The 23,381-nt window shown below is 38.3% G+C and overlaps 2 protein-coding genes across 5 annotated transcripts; both read right to left on the reverse strand.

The window, feature by feature from the left end:
- Window positions 1–507: 507 nt before the first annotated feature.
- Window positions 508–17,821, reverse strand: LOC109864101 (dynein heavy chain 3, axonemal). 3 transcript variants are annotated; one of them, XM_020445006.1, is made up of 14 exons: window positions 17,143–17,821; window positions 16,794–17,020; window positions 16,376–16,645; window positions 15,871–16,233; window positions 15,555–15,765; window positions 14,772–14,999; window positions 10,556–14,380; window positions 10,076–10,381; window positions 4,905–9,947; window positions 4,643–4,800; window positions 3,218–3,423; window positions 2,214–2,467; window positions 1,899–2,039; window positions 508–886 (listed from the first exon to the last, which is right to left on the reverse strand). In XM_020445006.1, exons 1-14 carry the CDS (start codon window positions 17,602–17,604, stop codon window positions 590–592), a joined length of 11,991 nt encoding a protein of 3,996 aa, XP_020300595.1. In that variant the 5' UTR covers window positions 17,605–17,821; the 3' UTR covers window positions 508–589. The 3 variants fall into 3 exon arrangements, with proteins under 3 accessions (XP_020300595.1, XP_020300594.1, XP_020300596.1); XM_020445005.1 differs by having other exon boundaries at window positions 1,899–2,467; XM_020445007.1 differs by lacking the exon at window positions 508–886 and adding an exon at window positions 1,363–1,566 and having other exon boundaries at window positions 1,899–2,467.
- Window positions 17,822–18,880: 1,059 nt separating this feature from the next.
- Window positions 18,881–23,368, reverse strand: LOC109864065 (transmembrane channel-like protein 5). 2 transcript variants are annotated; one of them, XM_020444906.1, is made up of 10 exons: window positions 23,050–23,368; window positions 21,732–22,051; window positions 21,484–21,641; window positions 21,273–21,357; window positions 21,054–21,202; window positions 20,538–20,928; window positions 20,349–20,433; window positions 19,751–20,258; window positions 19,546–19,679; window positions 18,881–19,443 (listed from the first exon to the last, which is right to left on the reverse strand). In XM_020444906.1, exons 1-10 carry the CDS (start codon window positions 23,150–23,152, stop codon window positions 19,316–19,318), a joined length of 2,061 nt encoding a protein of 686 aa, XP_020300495.1. In that variant the 5' UTR covers window positions 23,153–23,368; the 3' UTR covers window positions 18,881–19,315. The 2 variants fall into 2 exon arrangements, with proteins under 2 accessions (XP_020300495.1, XP_020300494.1); XM_020444905.1 differs by having other exon boundaries at window positions 19,751–20,433.
- Between the last annotated feature and the right edge of the window lie 13 nt (window positions 23,369–23,381).

Consider the following 23,381-nt stretch of genomic DNA (forward strand, 5'->3'; position numbering starts at 1 on the left):
AAATTTGCTCACTTTTGTAATTTTTACTTCTGCATGGATACGCAATCGACTCCCAGCTGAGCGCTGAGAATTGGATGATGAAAATGTGACCGGATGTCCCTAAATCCACGTCCCTAGCCCGGAAATTTCTTTGGTTTTGGTCACTGAACTATAATATGGAACGCGCCTTGCCATTGTGCGAGCTGTCCTCGATAGAGAGCATCACAACTAGGATTTCTGTCTTTGTCTCGTCGTCACTAATTGGTTGAAATTTATATAATATAAATTTAATATATATAAATTTGGTATATACATATATAGAAAACGTGTAACAATAATAAATAAAAGTCAGGAAGTGAGCCGAAGAACTCGGACATTTCTTACGCTGCTTACGCGTTATGAACGCAGTGATGGGAATTCGAACCCGCGCACGCTACCGTTTTGTAGAATCATAATTTTTATTGCATAATTATATTTTAAATAATTTTTATTGTATAATCATATTTTGAATAATATCCTGATGTGAATCTTCTTCATTAAAGTCAGTTTTCTATTAGCTATTTAAGTAATGAATCGTTCTGCATAAATATACCGATGATGTTTATATAAATTAATTGTCCAGTTGACAAAGAGCAGCTACACCTCTAATAATCCAATGTGATTCATCCACGTTTGTTGGCATTAGAATGTACAGTATGAAATTAGAAGAATGCCCGGTAGTTGCCAACACTCCTCGTCTAGCGCTCGTCTTATACACCGGACAATAATAAACATTCTTTATTTCAAATTGGGTCTTTATGTCGGGTTTCAGCCATATGATGGGTAACACATCAAAAATGACCTTGGGCTTAGATTCATCCAGCATTCTCATATTTCTGTTCCACCGAGCTCCTTCGAGGAAGAGACCCTAAGAATATATATATATATATATATTTAGGAATTGGAATTAATTCGTAGCGTTTTTTTAATGAAGAAAAATTATTTATTTTAAATAAAAATAAAAAAATACATTAATTAAAGTATTGCCCATCGCTTTCTACTACTTTTGACCATCTTTTGGACAGGGAACGAATACCGTGTTGGAAGAACGCTTCGTCTTTAGATGCAATCTACGAATCGACCCATTTTTGACAATCTTCTAAGAAATGAACTTCTGCTCAGACAGACTATGAGCCATCGAACGAAACAAATGGTAATCAGAAAGAGCAACATCTGGAGAATACGGCGGGTGGGGTAGGACTTCCCATTTAAGTGTTTCCAGGTATGTTTGTACCGGTTTTGCGACGTGCGGACGAGCATTGTCGTGCAGCAAAATGACTTTGTCGTGTCTTTTGGAGTATTCCGGCCGTTTTTAAACTTTTAAGACGTTTTCCTACCGTTGATAAGTCAACTCCCAATGATGTAGACAATTCTTGAAGTGTTTGACATGAGTCTTCATTGAGCAATGCCTCCAAATCATTATCTTCAAATTTTTTTTCGGCTGGCCAGGTCGCTCCTTGTTATCCAAGTCGAAATCACCAGTTTTAAAACGTGCAAACCACTTCCGACACGTTTGCTCAGCTAGAGCATGTTTACCATACACTTCCACTAAAATACGATGAGCTTCAGCAACACTTTTGTATTAAAGTAATGAAGTAAAACTCCCCGCAAAAACACTTTATTCGGCACAAATTTTGACATATTCAATAAATTATAAAGTGTTGTTATTTACGATTTAAAAAAAGGTTATGTAAAGCAAATAACGTCCAATGACAGCTGTTTCACGATGAATACATTACTGCAGGTAACAACAAAATACTGTACTACCTACGCCATCTCTTGTAAAACGCTACGAATTAATTCCAACACCTAATATATATATATATAAATTGTAATATCATAAAAAAATTTATATAGTAAGATAAAAATTCTTTGCATACACTTATATAAACTCCGTGCAAAGGTGCGACGTCAACGTTCTCTTTCATTTCAAAACCGGTCATTTCGAATTCAAAGTCCAGCTGATCGATAGGTATCTTGTGCTTGCGAGCGTGATTTTGCAATACTGCCGTCAGAAACGACTGTGTAAAGAAAAAACCGGATATCCAGAACACATATGGTATGTCGCGATCGACCCAATTTTGCAGGAACTGTATTCTTTCTAACAAATTGCTCACATAACTGCCAAGTGGTTTCAGCGAAGGATACGACTTTCTGTTCCAGGCGAGCGGAACTTTACCAATGCTTATACTAACGTAAATTTCTTCCAATTCTGCTGACATCAGCACTTGTCCTCTGATCGCTTTCCGCACATTAATCAACGTTTCCATGATGATTTCGACGAGCTCATTGAATCTGACGAGTTCCTGACGCAACACTGTGTTCATGCTATTCATATACAGTATCGGATATTTGTCGGACACGTATTCGATATCAAACAGCGGCGGCATTTTCGAAAAAATGTCATCAGCCATAGTGTAAACCACTTCGTCCGTATCTTTTTCGACACCTGAAATTTGAACGCGAAGAGAAACAGATATGTATTTAATTTAATAATCTGTTTAAGTTACAAATCGAGATACGCACGCACGCACATATATGTATATATGTACATATATACAGGGTGTCCCAGAGTTCGCGGATACGGAATGCATAACGTGATTATGTGTCAGAAGAAGCAACTTTTCTCTCTGGCAAAATTGCGTCTGAGCGTTACTTTTTAAATAAAAGCAACTTTTAACTAACAAATGAGCGCTCTCAGTTACGCATGAATCAGAGACGGTGCGCGCACAGCGTGTGTGACGCATAAGCATGTACGCTATTTTGATAAAGATTTTATAAAAATTATGATATCTTTAAGATTTCATAAGAATTATTATATCTTAATCGCTAGTTTGAATACAACTTACTTCATAAGAGGAACATTTTCTAATTGATCGATATCATTAAAACGAATAAAAGTAAAATAAGTAGATTAGATAAAACATGAATAATTTTTATTCAAAATTGTTAATTCTTGTAAAATCTTTATCAAAATAGCGTACATGCTTACGCGCCATGCACGCTGTGCGTGCGCCGTCCTTAATTCATGAGTAACCGAGAGCACTCATTCGTTAGTTAAAAGTTGCTCTAATTTAAAAAGTAATTGCTCAAATGCAATTTTGTCAGAAAGAAAAGTTGCTTCTTCTGACATATAATCACGTTATGCATTCCGTGTCCGCAAATTCTGGGACATCCTGTATATATATCATTCACTTACCTACTTTGCTGATTTGTGGCTGAGTCAAAAGTGTGGCGGACAATAGCTGCATCGCTTCTCGATTATCTTTCGAAATATCCGCATTGTCGTGGAAACCGAAGACTTCCGGTAGTTGAGTGAGCGGTAAACTGCGAATATACGCTAAGCATCCTTCGTAAGAAGTATCTTCCGGCATGTGATAAATTCCGCTCGGAGAAAACGAGTAGCTACATAAGAAAACATAAGTTCCATAAAAGAAAAATTCAAACAATTGCAATATAAGTAACAAGAAGTCCGGTTTTGGAGTCAAAATTTTAAATAAAACCTTAGGGTCACTTTTATATTGTTGTCTAATTTTCTCACTCTTTGCATGTTCATTTCACGTGAATATGCTGGATTCGTTATAAGCAAAATGAAAATGCAATATTTCTAAATCCACAAGCTATAATATGTGAAATAGAAATGACTAAATCCGTAAAGCGCATATAGTGAAGTGTAGTAAGGTTTTTACATCGGAACTCAGTTATATAGTAAATCGATTTTCGTGAAACTTGTTTTATTGTATTTCTAATAATGAGTACTAACAAGTTTATCCATTAAAAATTGCCGCTTACGATTTAATTATGTAAACAAATAATTATTAATTTTTAAATAAAAATATATAATTTTGCAATAAAATAACTTACCTTTTTCGTCATTAGTCACAGAAACATAAAAAACATTTTTAACAAAATATGTGGAAATATTCAAATTTATATACAAAACTAATATATTTATAGTATTTATAGTATTTATAGTATGTGCATATATAATATTTATAATATATGCTACATGTCCTCAGTGCAAGTAATAATAAATGTTACAAAGAAACAGAAAAAAATTATTTTTATTTTTTATGAATAAATATCCGGAGTTTGATCGGGATCGCCCAAGTACAACACAAAAATAAACGAAAAATTGTAAGTATTTTGAATAGTAAAAGTACAATATTTCCAAACATCTATTAGTCGTAATATTGTGTCATTATTTTCTTTTGCTTCTTAAAACAATGTTTTTAGTATTTATCACACTGAAGTACGCAAGGAACAATGAAAAACAAAAACACAAAAATTGATAAGTATTAGAATCCATAAAAAACCTAAGTATAATATGGCTTAAAATGATATCTATTGAATATTGCGATTAAACAGAAAGTTTTAAATATATAATTGTTATTTCAACGTGTATCAATATAATGGCTCTTGTCTTTTTTATTTCTATCTTTTTTTTCTCGGATCTCACCATTCGACAAAATATTTCTTGCCGAACAAATTCCCATGAGATATCTCGCATTTTCACTATGATGAAAGTTACTGAATCGCGCAAGCTACACTTTTCATATTTTTACTATAGTTGAGATACAGAATTGACCAGTTAAATTTAAAAATAAATACATGTATATATTACCGTGATCTTGTGATGACATCAAAATTATAAAATTTCTTCAATAAAACATTCAACAGACGCCTATCTTTGTCGTCAGTCACTCTGCCTCCATAATTGCATTCTCCTGTCAAATACAAAAGTGCATCAAACGGTACTTCGTCATAGTCGTTTAAGAAGAGCTGAATCAACAATAAAAAAACATTGTATTAATTATTTGATTTCATAATAACAACAACATCAATTAAATTACAACAAAAAGAAACAAGAAAAAACGCTGGCGTACTTGCAGCTGCATTATAGAGATATGCAAATCGGTTTCGTTGAATTCGTAAGGTATGTTCCAACCGAGTGGGCCAAAGCTTCGTCTTTCTAGCACTACGGCGTGAAAGAAGCACAGAGAGAACAATAAACTTCTCCACTCAATTATTTTTACACACTCGCGGAAGAAATAAGGATTCGAAATGGGATCGTGCACGTAACTTCGCAGTAGATTGTTCTTTAGCCCCTTCGGTGGCTCGTTCGTCATCTTAATTCCGTTTTGCAGTATAGATACTGGAAATTCTTTGGACGGATAGCTGGTCAGCCATATGCGGAACTTCGGATGCGTTTTCTCGGGCACGATTATCTCGTCGCATATCCGATCGAGTTCTTTCATCCAGGATACGGCGAGATGACAGTTTTGCAAGATGACCCACTCGCCGAGCTTGATACCACGATCGATCATACTGATCGCGACCGGTCCCTGACCCTGACCGAGAGAAATCGTTACGAGGTTTTTTTTTGAGATTCCGCATTCCTCGGCGAACTTAATCAAATTGACCATTGGGTCTGAACCAGGTGAGAGCACGAAGATGAGGGGCGTGACGTTGCTCGAGTCATCGTACGAACTCTGGAGATCAAACGGCGGCGGTTCCACAAAGGATATACCCATGTGATGGATAATGAATTTTTGAACAGCGGCAACCAACTTGTCTGGTCTCACACATCTCAGGATTACGAGCTTCCTCAAACTCTCGCCTACGTTTTCGAATGGCGGTGGAAATGGATGTTCTTGCGGATTTGATAGATCATAATATTGTTTCCACTGTGATATATTAGATTGAAAGGATTCTCTCAGTTTCTCAAGACCAGGCAGAAGATTAGCCCTCACAACATCAGACCAAGATTTATCGGTTAACCAGGAAGAATCGGGATTTGGATGGGGATTGTCCAGAACTATTCCGCCAGTCAAAAAGAACACCCAAAGTTCCTCTTCGAGTTTATAGTCGGCTCGTAGCAAATCGATGCAAAGAACCAAAGAGAATATCAATTTGTCCTTCTCGAACAGAGAACGGCACACATTTCTGTAGATGCTTGCTGTGAAGTATGAGTTGAGATTGTTCATTCGCGTGTTCAGATTGTCTGAATGCTCGCTATAGGCTATCGCCATGATGTAGAGATGTATGAACCAAGATAGCGAATATTGATACATAGGATCGAGTTTAGCTAACTCGGAGATACAGAAAAAGAGAACAGCGCCGTGCTTCGAGACGGGAACGTAGCCATTGCGAGCTTCGTCTATCTCCGCTATAGTTTTTATCGCAATTTCTTGCTTCGATTCAATATCTTCAGACAGCACCTTCGAGGTCGAGAGTATCTTAATAGCGGTCTCGTCCTCCAGTATGTTACCCTCTGATGTCGTAAGAACCTCTAAGATCTTGTCTTCGATTTCCTTAAGAATTCGTTTGTTGTTCGCGCCTTCCACTATCAGCTGATTTTTCTTCTCTTCTAACACCGGTAGCTCTTTAGCTACAACTATGCCCAACAACTGATCCTGCAAACCTTTCGGTGTAATCATGAAGTTCAATAGAGTTACCTTCACTACAATTTCAGGTAAATAGTGTGGATTTCGAAGACGCGTGGTGATATAAAATCGAAAATTTGTATTGTACTCCAGTAAGGTCTCGCCGAATTTGATATATAGTACTCCGCGCTGCTTGTACACTCTCTTCAACAGCACGGGCTCCAGAATCACGTCGATCTCTTCCAGAATATTTTCCAGCAACACCGGCAAGCCCAGTTGAATGGCATTCTCCATCACTCGCGCGTAATTAGGATCCGTTAGTTTGATCACCGTCAACTTGTTCGGTTTCTCCATATTTTTTATCCACTTGTTGGCTTGATTCTGCGGATCGATCATAAGCGGCCAGCGATCAGCGTGCTTTACAATTATTCCGTTCTCTATGGAAAAATTGTCGGCCGGTAATCCATAGATGGTCCATTCTCTGATTTCCACTGGTTCACCCAGAATATCGACTAGACTGAACTTAGCTGCGCACGGTATAGCTGCTTTTACGCAAGAAACGTGCCACTGGTTGATCAATTTGCTTCTATATTCTATCGTAAATGCGCCAAGGTAAGCTATTATTCCAGACGACAGTAAAACATCTCCAATCACGTTATCCAGACTGATGCCCAGAGTAGTGGCTATCTCGCTCCATCTGGTCTTTTCGCCGCCTAGGCCGCTTAGCAGTTTCTCTGCTCTCTCCAACTTTTGCGTGCAGTAGTCGATCTGATCTTCGAGTTTCTTTTTTTCGCGCATGCATTCGGCGAATTCGTCGTTCAGCGATTGCAGTTTTTGCGATACCTCCTGCAAGAGATTCCTCTTGTCGGTGAGCATCTCCATCTGTATGGCTAGTGCAGCTTCAGCCTCTGCTAACATTGCTTTTTTCGGCGCGACAACCTTGATCACGCGATCGTATACTTCCATCGCGCGCACCCACTTGCAGAGACCCTCGCAGGCGGTGGAGACCTTTTTGATAGCTTCTGGTTGAAAGCTCCGATCGTTAATGAATTTATCACGAATACGTTTCATGTACGCTTGCGGTATGTTATCTTTGTCAAAATTCTTAAGATTTTCCAGAAATTTTATATCACCTAACATTTTGATGGATGCAGGCCAATAGTCGTCTACTATCTGTCCGGTAATTGGATCTTGAACTTTTTCTGGTTTTATACCCTTCAACACGCAAATTGCTTCCATAACTAATCTAACACCGGCCGGTGGACTCTTCATTGCCTTCACGATTGTAATATCCGCCGGTTTCAGAGTATCTAATGCCGCCAGAGCTGCTTCCAGCGCCGGAGTAGCCTCAGCCAAGTCACTCTCACAGTCGTCTTTGATTGCCTGAGCAGCCGCTGCGGCTTCATTCGCCAGAGCCTCGTCGGCAGCGACGATCTCTTTCTTCGCTTCCACGTTGACGGTATCCTGCTCAATCCGAATCATCAACTTGTCGCTCAACTGCGACTGTTCCACTAACTTTGGCTGCAGCCTCTGTAGTTCCTCCTGCATAACTGCCACTTGACCGGCGGCGAAATCTAGTTTTTCCAGGCCGGTCTCATAGCGCGTTTGCTGAAGAGTGATTTGCTCGGTCTTCTGCGCGTACAGTTTGTATAGAGATTTGATCAACTGAAGAAAACTTGTAGGAGTGACATAGTAACGTCTACCGTGTGTCAAGTAGTAATCCTCGCTCGTCAGAGAGACGCTCATGTGAAACTCTTTACATATCTGCACGCACTTTTCTTGTAATTTTGTGTCAATATCTAAATCCCTTAATGACATTCTGGCTACCTTCTCAAGGGCGTCTTCTGGCCACGGTATGAACCAATCAATGGTACAACAATTGATAAGCGATGGGAACATCCTCAGACGATTTCGGAAAGCATCGCCTATCGGCGACATCGTTAGAATTATGTGTAGATTCTTCTTGATCCTATCAATAAACATGTTATATAGCATCATTGGTGTCGTTTCTATTTTCTTACCACCGCTCGCTTCTCTCACAACCGACGACATCTTATCTAAGATCTCCGCTTTCTCTTCTATTCCGTACAAATTCGGTACGTCTGCGGTATTCAGAATCATACTGATATCTTCAATGAAGGATTCGTCCTTGATCTGATGGTCGCCGAAAATGAAGGTAGTGGGCTTGTCGTCGCAGCCGACATGCAACAGCAAGTTCTTCAAATCTTCCCGCCACTCGGAATGTTCGTAAGTTTTTGTGATTTCGATCTGGTGTATCAGATATTCGCACATGCTAGTTGCCAGCTTGGCGTAAGAATTGCGGCCGGAACTGTCCACTCCGATAAGCAAAGCGTGACCTTTATCTTGTAACAACACGCGCGAAATGCGAGATATGTGTTCGATAGCATATCTAAATAATACCAAATTCATCGGTGTCCGTGAGATTGCATTATACTCGGCTAGATAATAGTCCATTTTCTCTTGAAGATCCTCCAGATCTGTTACTTCATCGTATATCTTCGGCTCAGCGTCAGGTTCAATATAATTTCCAAAGAAGAGATCACTTATATGAGAACTAGTGACCATTTTCTCGTTTGGCTTCAGCAATCTTTCGAGCACCTTGTCCAATGGCTGGCGCAATTGATCATAACACGTGTACTTCACTATTTTGAACAATGTTTCGCGATCGGTATCATTTATCAATCGGTCGTGGAACACGCGATACACTTCGTGAATCCATAATCTGATAAGCTTTTTCGGATCTTTCATTCTAATGGCTGGCACCAGAAGCATGCCGCTGATGACTCGACTGAAGTCACGCAGGTTAAACAAGTAATGACTCCTCGATGGCGTCGGTAGAAAAGTTTTGATAGCCGCGAGGAACACACTCAAAGTGGCATTTACTACCATTTTGCTCAGTCGAGAAACTTCTACGACGAAACCTTTGGCAAAGTGCCACTCAAGAATCGATGTGAAAATCTTCGTCATTGTGGTTTCCTCAAAGGAATCGATACCAATTACATGCATGTGACGAGTGAATCTCGTTGTTACAACGTTCGAGCTGCCTCCGGACGGTAACATAGCTGCGATCAGCAGAATGTCTACTAGATACAGCATTGAAGTGTCTTTCGGATCAAACCAATATCCATGATCTACCCATTGACGAAGTAGCTCAATCGGCGGTTGTGCGCCGTAAACTTCCACTTGCGGCATGCTGAGATCGTCGACAAACAGCACGTATTTCTTTCCCATAGCCGGACCGTAAACTCCCTTTCTTCTTCTGTCCAGCTTTGACATGACTATCTCCTGAGTCTGCGGTGCGTTTGTGCGCGCGCTGAAATTTATAATATTTTCGAGGAATTTCTCTCGGGGCAACGATACGAGATAATTCAGCACGATCGCGGATTTGCCAGTGCCTGTGGGACCCACAAACAAAACCGGTATTGATTGGTGCAAAAATTGCTTAATGAAGAACAGTTGGATGCACATCTCGGTTGTTTGAATGATCAGCTCGCTAGCCTTCGTCGTTGTAGGTAAAGTTGCCTGAGAAAACATATTTTTTAAATCTTACTCATTTCCATTATGGGTTTTTTTATCTCTCTCTCTCTCTCTCTCTCTCTTTATTATTTGTTTTTATAGTAATAATAATACATGCAAACTTTTTCTAATACCTGTTTTATTGTATCCATCCAAGATATCCAACATCCATTGTTTCTCTTATCGTAAATCCAATCGAATACCGTGCCTTTATCGGGAAAAAGCTGTTGCTTTGTCATCTTGAACATCTTTGGTTTAGGATGCTTCTCGATATTGCCGACCAATAATTTTCTTAAATATACATCGAAGACTTTTCTACTTTCATTTGTTAATGTCGGGCACATGCCCCAAACAATGCTAAAAAGTAACACGCATTGAAGCCATAAGGTGCTCACTCGTGTTTCTTCCGCTAACATCATCGTGAATACTCTCGTAAAGGACTATATGCCACATGATATAAAATATAAAATATATATTAATATATACATATATTTTGTTTGTGTAAATAGTATCAAAATATATAGTATCAAAATTTTATTTTATATATTATATAATATTTAATCAAAATTAAATTATATTGTAAATATATTTTTTTAATTTTGCAAGAAACTTACAACAAACTTATGATTCTCCGACGTGTCTATGAAAGTTTTGCAACTATAGTGGATAAAACGTAATATCGGTTTTGTCAGCCACTCGACCAATTCGACGATAAGTTCGAACTGTTCTATCAGCAATTTTTCCTTCAAGAACTTTTTGTACGATTCGAAGATAGGCGACCAGCCCAACTGAGACGGGTCCATGTAAATCATGCCGCATCTGCTGACAGTAGCGGGCGAGGCGTGTTCAAGATCGGCCACTTCAAAGAACATATTCATTTTGGCAGACATTTGTATGATCTCACCGGACATGAGACAGAGCTTCTTATTATCGTCTAACACTGTGTTCATACTTTCAATCCAGATTGCGTCTACTGGACCGTCAAACACGATCCACTTACGATCCACAGATATAAACTGCGCGAACTCGCGAAACGTGTTGGCCAACACACCGTCACTCCATTCGTGAGATACCGGATCAAAGCTACCATATAACTGGCTCAGTGTAATAGCCTTGGGATTGATCACTCGATAGATCGTGCGGAATTCCCGTATCGTGGATTTTCGTCTACCCGACAAATCGCCTAAAGACGCGGCCAAAGTTTGATAGGCCTGAGTTTTTCCACCTAGAGTGGTGCCAACGAGCATCAGACCATGTCGCACGAGTAACATCTCGTAAATCTGTATAATTTTCTCTAAGTACCACTCGGTAGCTTGAAGATTCCGTTTCTCTAAATTCTCTTTTAGCTGTTGTATAAGTTCGTCGCGATCCGGTTTCGACAAGGTAACATCCGGAAAGAGATCCATATAAATGTTGCTAAAGAGAGTAACGTCTTGCGAAAGAAACTTGGGCAGATTGACATCCACGATGGCGCGAAGAACGAGAGTTAACTCGTCCTGCGTCGGATACTTGAGCTTTAGATTGCCGGCCGCTATCAACACCGTCTTAACCGCTCGCATGCCGTAATCGTAGTGATTCTGAGAACTGAGTTGTTCCGAACATAATTTGTACGTGTGAACAATCTTCTCGGCAAGCACTTTGGCATTAAAGAAGCCATATGAATAGAGCGTAATTTCACCGATCATGATGTAATCTGGTACCATCATGACCACAGTTCGAAACAGCGCCTTCAGGTTGTCCGGCAGCTCCTGTCGGCCGGCGTAGCCTGGGTTCATTGTGATAATGACGTTGCATGTAGGATTTAGCTTCAGCTCGGTGCCTTCAAACATAAACTTTTCCATTTTCATACTAATAGCCATCTGTATCGACAATATCTGCTGCGCGATTACGGACAACACTTCCACCTCAATCCTGTTAAACTCGTCAAAGCACGCCCAGGCACCAGCCTGCGCGATACCTTTGAAGAACTTGCCCATTGCTTTATAATCAAGTCCGTCAGAGCAGTTGAACACTACACACTGTTTAGCCACGGCCTTTGCAAGGTCTTTGGCTGTTTCTGTCTTGCCAGTGCCCGCTGGTCCTTCCGGAGATCCACCAAGATTCATCTTTAATGCACCCATCAGCGTTCTGTAGCAGCGATCGGTCAGCGGCGTTATCACTAATCTAGACGTATTGCCTAGATATTCGAAAGCGTACATGACGTTGGTCGTGATCATAGAAACAGTGATACAGTCGTCTAGCCAATAGTAACGCAACTGTGCTATCCAATTGAAGTCACTAGGATTGTTGGTCTTCTCATCAATCAATAACTTTACCACGTCCCGCGCATGAACGTCTATCACTATCAGAGCGTTCAGTGTTATCCTAGTGCCGGAACTCAATAAGCCGCGGACGAGCATCACAATGTTCTCTATTTGATCGTTGCACTTTAGTAAGTAGGTCTTTAGGGTATTATCACTGAAGCATTCATATACTTCGCTGGTCCAGTGTACTTGGCTGCTGCAGATGACGATCTGACCAGGCCACACAAGCACCCAATCTTCTCGGTCTTCCTCAAAATAAGCGAGTATACTCTGCTCGGCAATATCGCGCAGTGATATGACCATGAGGTTTTCCACTTGACACAACCATTTCTCGACCATGCCTTTTGCGTCGGCCGGATAAATCTTGCCGCTCAAAGGCACGTACTCTTCCTCGACTGACAGTATGCCTACGATTTCCTCGTCCTTTGTGAAGCGGAGCTTGCTAATACCTTCAAAGCACTTGCGCAAGTGGGGCTGCACTCGCTGCGGATCTTTGGTCTCGGATAACATCTCCAGCAACTCGTCGTTTGACAGAAAAAAGAATCGCGGGAAGAACAGACGTTTCTTTTCCAGATACTCATTCAGACCTTTTTGGATCTCTTCAAGTAGCACATTGCAGAGCTTCAGCTCTTGTAGCATGTTTGACATTGCGGTGGCATCGGTCACTCGTCTGTTCTTTAAAACATATAGCATTATTTTCCGCCAGATTTCGTCTATCCTAAAGAAGTTCCGCGATTCGGTCGGCATCTGACGCATAATGTCTTCGCTGCTAAATATCGGCTCTAGATACATCCACGTGGCCTGACATAGCAGCCACTGATCGATGATGTCCTGCATCAATATCAGCTTTTCCTCCCATTCTTGCATCTCTTTTTCGAACGCTTTGACATAGGGTGAACTGCACATGGTCTGCGCTTTAAGAATGTGATCATCAAGCAACATCTGTACGTCATCCACAGCAGTCAATATGAACACTCCGGTTTCGCGATAAGGAATCAACTCGAAGTACACTTCTTGCCATTCCTCTTTCATTTTCTGCAGATTTTGTTGTAGTATGTACTCTTTCGTAGCTGCCGATGCTATCTCCTCCAGCTTGGCGATAAAAGCTGGCAGACCGTACTCAACCATCTCAGACAGACTGCTGATCTCCGTCGGTACTATCTGTACGTCAACAATCTTACTGATGCTCTCCCAGTGTCGGTCTTGTAGACCAGGCGTGCAAATGACTTGTAACACCGGAATAAACTGACGAAATTTCTCCACCTTGCCGCGCACCATTTCAGCGACGCGTCTTGCGCCTGGCACATCCGTGAGAACGCGCGACAACTTATACAGCAATCGCCATGTGTTCTCGGTGTTCTCGCGCACTTCCTCAGCGTCCAGACCGAGAAACGAACCATAAAACCATCGATCGTAGTTACGATGGAAGTCGAGAGCAGTGTGCCAAAGTTTGTCGAAGATTTCCACTGTGCTAAGCATGGACGGTAGCTCCGTATACGGAGTCACCTCCATGTCCAGCAGCCCCTCCTCCTCGTTGATCTCCTCTGCCTCTTTGCGCATTTGCGCCATGGTTGCGGAGATTTGTTCGATTTCCTCCACGGTTTGCTCCATTTCTTCCATCGTGAGAACCGGCGGGTCCTTTCGCTTGAACTGATCGATTGCCAGCTGCACGGTGATTATCTTCTTTTCGAAAGTGTCTCGTCTTGTGCGAAGTACCGTCTCCAAAAATTCTTTTCTCATGTTCAATCTGCTGGCCGCCAGTTCCATCATGTTGTCCATTTCTTTCGGCCAGGTGATGGCGCGCGTATTTAAATGGATGTCCTCATCTAAGAGCGGCTGGTAATCAAACAGGAACGATGTCAGCTCAATCGAACGAGCTAACTGTCTTTTCAGAATGAACATGGTTGTGTCGCGACTTTCGCATAGATAATTGTACAGTTCGACCACCTGCTGCGTCGTTTCTGGCATCTTGGAGATGGCATCCGCTATTTTGTCGAAAGTCGAACACAAGTCGCGATTATTCGCTCGCAACTCGGTCGCGAAAAAATCACATATTGTACTCCGTAATGTGAACAAGATCTTTCTCATCGCGTCGTTCACGATGCTACAATCGATTGCTATCATATTCAACGAAACCTGTTATAAAATGAAAAACTATATATTGTGTAACTATATAACTATAAACTATATTAAATTACTGACTTTTTTAAGATAGGGGAAGGACCCAGATGCGCACAGAAACAATCGGACACGGCAGGGTGTATGAATCGGACACAAACTCAATCGGGCACAATAAGAAACGGACACACGACGGACTCAATCAGACACAGTTTCAATCGAACGAGTTGAAACGGACACACGACAGTCTCAATCGGACACAATTGCAATCGGACATAGTACATTTGTCCGTCGTGTGTCCGTTTCTTATTGTGCCCGATTGAGTTTGTGTCCGATTCATACACCCTGCCGTGTCCGATTGTTTCTGTGCGCATCTGGGACTCACTCTTTTAAGATACAATAAACTTACTTTATTCCGAAACATGCAAATCTCTCTTCGCAGATTATCGTACGCTCTTATTTGTTGCTCGAATTCTCGCAAGAGCGGTATTGGTTCTAGCCTAAAGAAATTGTTTAATTTCTTCTCAGCCACCCCGCTCGTGATGTAGAGCAAGTCATGGTAGCATTTGAGATAATTTGTAGGACCAAATATATGCTTAGTGACCACGTCCAATACGTCACCGATGATGTGCATCACCTGTGATAACACACGTTTACGTCATCCGACCATAGACGTAGAATATATAGAATGCGCGTTTGGCTGAAAAGACGTCTTCATGGTTGACAGAGACAACATACTTTGAACAGTAACTCTTTCTCTGTCTATCAATGTCTGTGGTGGGATCAGGGCCTACTGTTTCATACCACTCTAACCTGCCACCCCTGCCATCACCCCTTAATCTCTTTCACTCTTCTTCACCCCCACTATTTTTCTATCTCCACTTTTCCACTACTATTCTATGGTCCTGTTCCGTTATTACTGGCAGTATTGAACAATCTATAGGATACGTAACGAGAACATATAAATTTTCAGTACTGCCAGTAATAACGGAACAGGGGGTATCAATAAGCGAAGACTTCTTTTTTCCCCACTACTTTGCTAGACAAAGATGAGGCTACTGTTCAACACCAGCTGTCTCTCTCAACGTTGAAGACATTTTCTTAACATGGCAAAGGTAGGGAACGCGCAGTCTATACATTCTACGTCTATATATGCATCCGACAAGCATTCGACAGAACATTGTCTCATTACCTCATCCTCGAATCGCGATATTGAAAAGAGATAACCCATATGTTCCAATTCCGGAAACAAAATGGAGTCGATTTTTGGTATGTTGGCGCTCACTGCGATAATTTTGTCGAAACATCGTGAGATCATCGTGTGCAGCTCCAAGACGTTTGGCGTAATGCACAGCTCCGTCGTGCCAAATCTTGGCTCAACTTTTAATATTACGAAAGGATGTCTACAATGTATACAATATGCTATTTATTCACAAATCCATCAGCATAAATTGACGACAATGATGTTTCGAAAATATACATGTGTAAAACAGTCGTTAAATTCTTACTCCAGAAACATGAGATCTTTGTAATATCCTTCGAATACGTTGCCAGCTTTGTATCGCATAAAAAAATCTCTGACGTCTCTTAACGTCTCCATTATCATAATTCGCAGTTGTCTCGATAACAAGGAATTGATACCGCGAAAATATTTTTTAATCAAGGCGGTGGATGCATCAGGTCGCATTTCAAAATACTGCGACCAGACGTGTTTTTTCTCGAGAAAAATCTCTGCTACGTCAACCAGCCACTCTTTGATGAGAACGTCGGTGGCGGCAGCGCATAAACCATTCCATCTTAGTTCAACTTCTGTAGCCGGGATGGGAAGCGTGCCGAAATCCTTCATGCAAATTATTCTCATTTGTCGATATCTAACGCGCAAAATTATTAATTTCTATTAATTAATAAAAGCAAGAAATATTTATATACGAGATATAATTATTCGAGTACGATAAATACACACAAAATTGTAAGTTTTTAGTGATTTGAGATTGATTTGTCACAGAATCTTACTTCGAGAACCACAGGTCGCGTATATCCCTGAATATTTCATTTCCGATAAAAAGACTGTGCTCCAGCATATGATTCGCTGTCACTTTGGATTGATGCCAAGGTACTGGAGCGCGCACACATAAGACAGGAAATTCAATAGGCAGTGTTTCAATAGATAAGCGTTTCCGTTTATTAGAATCTGTTAAGACGTAATTCATTATCGCGCTACGAAGGCTTTGTTTGTAATCGTCGATAATTTCCGATTCTAAAGCTTTCGTTATTTTGTCAAAACTGCAAGGAATAAATATATAAATCTGTTTAATATAAGCGAAACTGTAATTTATTATTATATTTTGAAATAAAAACTGTCGCGTACTTTAATAATAACTAACTGATTAGCAAGTTTGTGCTGAAAATTAGTCGCAAAACAGTCACGTACTTTTTATGTCGCCGCATTTCATCGACGATATATGTTTTCGCTATTTTGATATTTACGTGATCAAACGGTTCTAAATGACAATCGCTTATAGAGTCTCTGAGAGAAATTATCTTCGTAATATCTTCAAATTTAAATATCTGTCTCTGTTCGTTATCGACTATCGTCAATAATTCAGTTAACTGTTCATCCACAATTTTCGGTATTTCTGCCTCGATACAACGTACTATCTACAATATATCAGTACTCTGTTATCTCAAATCAATTGGAAAATATTTCAATTATTTGAAACGTTTATGTGTGATATTTATAAGAATAAATTAAATCTTATAATATTTATAACATCTCTTACCATTCTCCTTTTTGTTATACTGCGCTTGTTTACAAACAATTCTTTTTTTTTCAAAGCTGTCGCTTCTTCACTTTCCTTCAACGTACCTTCTACCACATCCTTCAAACTCACTATATTCTTAGACAGAGAATCGAATTTTTTTCCGGACGCAATAACTTTTTGTTTAACTTCTTCGTTATAATGTTCTATAAAAGTGAAAGGCGGTTTTATGAGTATTCTGTCAACACTGAAGAAATGACACGACGTGGATTTGATACCGCGTTTGCTATAGCAGTATGTGTTATCAGCAGGTTTTACGTTATTGCGTCGATATTTGTAAAAAACTGTTTTAATTCTTGACGAATTGTGTGTTAACTTATGTTTCTTCGCAACTCGGGACATTTCTGCCAGCGACAGACAGTTCAATACATTCTTTTTGTCCGAAGTTTCACGTATTTTTTTTTCTTCGAACATATTTCTCATTCGAATTTTTTACTTCATAAAAAATACGTTACACACTTTCTTCAAAAATACTTTCTCTGATAAATACTGTGATAGAAATGTATGTCTCATAACTTTACCGTATGTATGCCATTGTTCACAATTATTGATTTCAATTTATGAGCAAGACATGGATTTTACACCGATGAATATTGATAGATTCTAAGTGTTAAATAACTATCAAGTGAGCTATTCGTAGCTTAAATCTAAGTAATTCAACGCATATGTTATATATTTACATACATCAGGTAACTATGACGACGAGTGTTCGATGAGATGAATAAAGCGCGCGTAGTCCCTACTTCGGGAAACGAAAAACAAATTTTCTATAATATGAAAACTAAATCGACTATAATATGAAGATAAATATTCAGAAAAACGGAGCACCCTCGGAGATCAATGTCTTTGACATATGTTGTCAAGGACACCTCCTTGAACAGCAATCAAAAGATTTTAGCTGTCGATCGTTGTTTGTTAAGAAGTTTTTAACAAAAAAAATATCATGAATAAACTCTTATTTTTCGACACCGTGTACATTTTGTTCGTGTTGTAAGCGTATAGGCAGGAGGGACTTCGCCTCTCTCCCTGCTCCCTCTTCGAGAAAAAATGACGAATTCGATTAAGTGTCGCTTCATGTCAAAAGTGTTTACTTTATTGTTTGCAATATTTTCCAATATCCATGATTGCTGTTCAGGAAGGTGCCCTTGACAACATAAGCAAACACACAGACTGGTGGCTATCAGGGCTAATGGAGTTTTTGTTCTGTGTGGGTATATATATGTATATACTATATTTATTTACTTTGAAGTATATATTTTTGTTCTTTATAAAATGACAGTCTTAAACGTTCACGTTCTGACAAGCTGTATAGAAAATAACATTCTTAAACGATATTTACGCAATCACATAAAATAGAACATTATACACACACACATTTGTAATGTATACATCAACATTATCATCTATTGTAAACTAACATTTATTTATTATCAAATTGGCAATTAACATACAGTAGAACTTCGTTTATTCGAGCTTCTTTTATCCGAAACGATTTGAAGACCAACTTTTATTATACAAACCGATATTTCGTATTATATCCCAATAGACAAATTGTGAAAATATTGCACAAAAATGGCATCATAAATGACGACGATTTTGCAATAATTGCACTAAGATAATTCGCCATAACGCAACAGTTTTGTCAAAATAAAATTTTGTAATATTTGTTAAAAATTAAAAAAAAATCGTTATGCATTTCCATAAGTATATACATGAATTAATTTGATTTCTTTATATATAATTATATTTCTACTTGTCTGAAACATCACATAGCTGTAATTTTTTGCTCAATTGAACAATTTCTCGTTAAATTTAATTTTGCAGACATACTGCTAAGATAATTCGCTATATCGTTATTGTTTTGCCGAAATGGTATTTAGAAATTAATTCTGCAAACAGTTACAAATATTTTATAAAAGATCAATATAATTTTACATGTATTTTTCAAAACAAATATATCTACATATTTGCAAATCACAATTTCCATGCAAGATTTTGTCATATAAATGTCTTCCTATTGGAGTAGGAACCGTAGTCCGTATAATAGAGGTTGGGTTTCTGTTATTCGAACTATCTTGTCTCCCGATTGATTCGGATAAACGAGATTTCACTGTATTTACACGATTACTTGTAATTATTGTAATTCAAAACTGGTCGACGGTAAGTTGCGTCGGAGGTGAAGTAAATTTTTCTGACTTCTTTGATCTTGCTCAGTGTCTCTATTGTGTCGAATAAAATTAATTTCACTATGATCAAGGGCACCTAAAATTAAAAAATACACATAAATATGTTGATAAGAAAATGCATTTGCATTAATATAAGTTACACAATTCGTATATATTACAACAAAAACGTGATTCTTACGTTCATTAGCATATTTAGCTAAAGTTTTTATAAGGAATTGTTTATCTTGAGAATGCATTAAAAGCATATCCGACAAAATATGTAACATTTCCTTGCTTGCTTTTGCTTTAGCCCGCAAACAATACACCGCAACGCTGTAAATAAAAATATTTAATAGAAAAATGTATCTTGTTATAATATGTATGATATGATGTAAAATATTTACCACATTCCGATCAGTATTACAGTACTCGTTATTGGTCTCGCGATTTCTGAAACAATGTTCCAAAATCCATTGCCTCTCCTTAACGATAATATCCCGTCGACAATGAAATCCCAAGTATGGGAAAAATCTTTGAACGGTCCACAATCGCTACTCTTTACGAATGTGATTACATATCCTATTATGAGTAAAACGCATATCATAGCGACAAATGCGACAGCTAGAAATAACGTTTGCATATGCGCCGCTTGCCAAGGTCTCGACGGTGGCTGATAACACTTCTTCAGCTCGTATGTCTTCACGTAAAACGTGACAATGAGCTTGATTACAATGATAAGAGACATCAACGGGCTAAAATAAAAACCGATCCAAAAAAGCACTTGATTGTATATGAGGTTCAATGTACTGCGAGCGATATCAAATTCCGGTCTGCCGATCTTTTTCGTGCATCTCCTATATAGTCTTGAACGCGCAAACTGCAAGCACATTCCAAATACAGAAGCAATAAAATCTAATACGATAAGTCGATAAATTTCTTTTCCCAAATCCGTCTGCCAACAATGTGATGTACTGTTGGTTATCCAGAAGACTAAAAGGATACCGATTATCGTCGCAGCAACTACGTGATTTCTGACAATTGTCACGTAAAGTTCCGTGCGTTTGTTGTTGTAATGTTCCAGCGATGCCTGAAAGCATATGTCAATTAATTATTTTCTGTAAGATATCGGACAAACTTTACTACGTGATTCTTGCACATTGAAAATGTGTTTAAATATAAAGAGATACTCACTAAATAAGAAATAATCGTTGGATAAACGTGAATGATAGTGGTAATCACTATCGGCACAATTATTACGGAAATATCCGCTAACTTTCCTATGTCGTAATGCTCCAATAGTGTCCAGATCAGCGCACCGTTACCACAAATCAGAAATAGAATAATAGCTGTTACAGCGAGCTGCATAATAAGTGATGAACACTTGGCAAACCAATTCAAACGCACTTTCTGTCTCTTTTCCTCTAACAGCTCCTCCAGTTCCTTGTAAATAGATGCTGACTGCAAAGCAGCGGTTTTCGGAGATGATATACTGCAGTCCCATCCACAGAATATTTTGTTACTATACAAATAGTGCGCTTTTCCGCGTATTTTAACGTAAGACTTTCTATAGGAAGATATAACTCTGAAGAAAGAACATATTGTTTTATGATTATACACAAACACGAAATAAATTTGCAAACTAATATTCACAATGTTCAACAAATATAAAAATAATCAGCGCAATTAATGTCTGATGTTATCACATACTTGATACCAAGTGTGATAAAAGTAACTGTGTAGCAAAAAAGCAGTGTAAAGAAATAGGCAAACGGAATGCTATATTTCATTTCAAATGGCGTGCCTATTGTACTATTGGAATAAAAACCATAATACATTATTGTGTGAGAGAAAAAGCCCTGCAAACCAAAATGTTGTGCACCATATTATTTCAAGCATGCTGTTTGATTTAATAATTAATTCACTTACACTTCCTGTTAATAAATCCAATACTTCAAAATTATTTTGTTTATATGTTTCCATCAATGATTGTGGAATCACAATGAAAGATATACTGCAAAATGTTTATTATATCCTTATGGTTTTTTTATCTAATATTTTAATATATATATATTATATGGACAATGTATTATATATAATTTTTAGATGTATCCAAATACAAACAAGATAAACCGCGTACCTCAGAATACAATAAAATATATTCAAAAAAAATAACCATCTTAGAAACTTGAAATACGTTGCCACACCACTTCCGTTGTGACTCTCGATAGTTTTTATTGCCTGATGCCACAGTAGATGTTTTATTGTCAGTAGAGAGTTCTTTGTTATCATCCATATCTAAATTTGAAATACTTAGTATATTCATGCATTACATGTATGTAAATACAATAATAATATTATACCTTGCACATTTTAGACTAATATTACCTTTGTACATTTTAGACTAATATTATACTTAAACCACTTCCAATAACTGAGTGACTTTTTTTTTACTCTTTGGTTGACAGTGGCCAGTAACTGTAATTTGACTGATCTCTTTACAGTAAGACACTGCGGCATAGCTCTCAAAGTTTCCATTCTAAATTTTTCTGACTCAGGATGCATGAATTTTGTGCTTGATTGCAAATGACATGCGATTGCATTAGCATATTCTTGTTTAGACATTTTAGTAAAGTTGCGCATTCTTAGAGTAGCATACGGAATAATGGCATTTATATTGTCTGACATATTATATTTTTCATTTTTTTCTGTGGAAAAAAAAGATATGACAACTTTATCGTTATATGCAAGTATTATTATAGCTACTTTCGGGGAGCATGCTATCAGCGCTATTGCGTCACTCCCCAGACAACCAGCTGACGTTATAATGACGTTAATATAAAGTCAGTTTTTGACCAGTTCGACGTTAGTTTATGACGTGATATTAACGTAATGACGATGTGAGTTTGTCTCGTCAAAAATGACGACAGGTTAATAACGTTTACTTACGTCATTAATCTGACGCAACGTACCTAACGTGACATCCCACATAGCACGTTATATTACTGCAAAATCACACAAAATATTGCTTTTTTATTGCAATATTACACTCTAATATAATAGAATATTACCGTAATGTTAATGTAATATCACAATAATATTAAAATGTCCATCAAAATGCATCACAGTAATATTACAATGATATGTAAAAAAACTAATGGCCCATCGTAAGAGGGGAATTAATTTGAGATAGACAATATCACTGAACGTCATTAACATATTAGTTTTAAAGTAATTGATTGTGAAAGTTTCTATGGCTGAATTGATATAATATCCGCTTGGTAATTCAGAGGGTTCCAGGTTCGAATCCAGTTGAGATGATTTTCTGATATAATGGGTTTTTTCTGCGAAATAATACTAGAACAACATAGAAAATAACCAAGAAAACTTATTCGAAGACATAAATTATAAACCTAAATCATTTTTTTATATTATAAATGTCATTTTGCTATCAAATCGTGTTGCGCAGATCTTGCTTCATATTTGGCGTCAATTTGGTCTCAGATTATGATATCAAGCTTTGCTCAGGTTTTGCTAGCAATTTGCTGTTACTTTTTGTTGACAAGCTTTGGCAACAAAATCCAAGTTTAATGCGGACACAGTTGATGCCAATTTGCTGAATATTTTTGCTTAAAATTGCTGACAATTTGCTGGCAAATTGCGAACAAATTGTTTACTGGCTAAATATATAATAATAATTACTCACTTGCTGATCTAATCGGCAACAGCTCTTCCATTTGTATATGTTGACTGGAAGATTTGTGAACATTTTCTTTTTTATCATTTTCTTTTTGATCTGGGAACAGCATTTTTGTAAACTAGTGTAACGACACGCGTTTAAAACTTAGCGTTTTTTGTCAGAATTGACAGGAGTGACTGGAGTGACAAACACTGAATTCTCGAATGATACAATATTGACGCGTGCGCAGTTGTGCCAACTTTGACAATTCTTTAATGCTTTCCAATTTGCGACACAAGTCGGCTCAAGGGCTGCGGTCCGTTTCATGCTTAAGCGCACATTTATCTATAGTATACGTG

Source organism: Pseudomyrmex gracilis, unplaced genomic scaffold (assembly GCF_002006095.1).
Source record: "Pseudomyrmex gracilis isolate BER0280 unplaced genomic scaffold, ASM200609v1 scaffold_17, whole genome shotgun sequence".
In the NCBI taxonomy this organism is placed as follows: Eukaryota; Metazoa; Arthropoda; class Insecta; order Hymenoptera; family Formicidae; genus Pseudomyrmex; species Pseudomyrmex gracilis.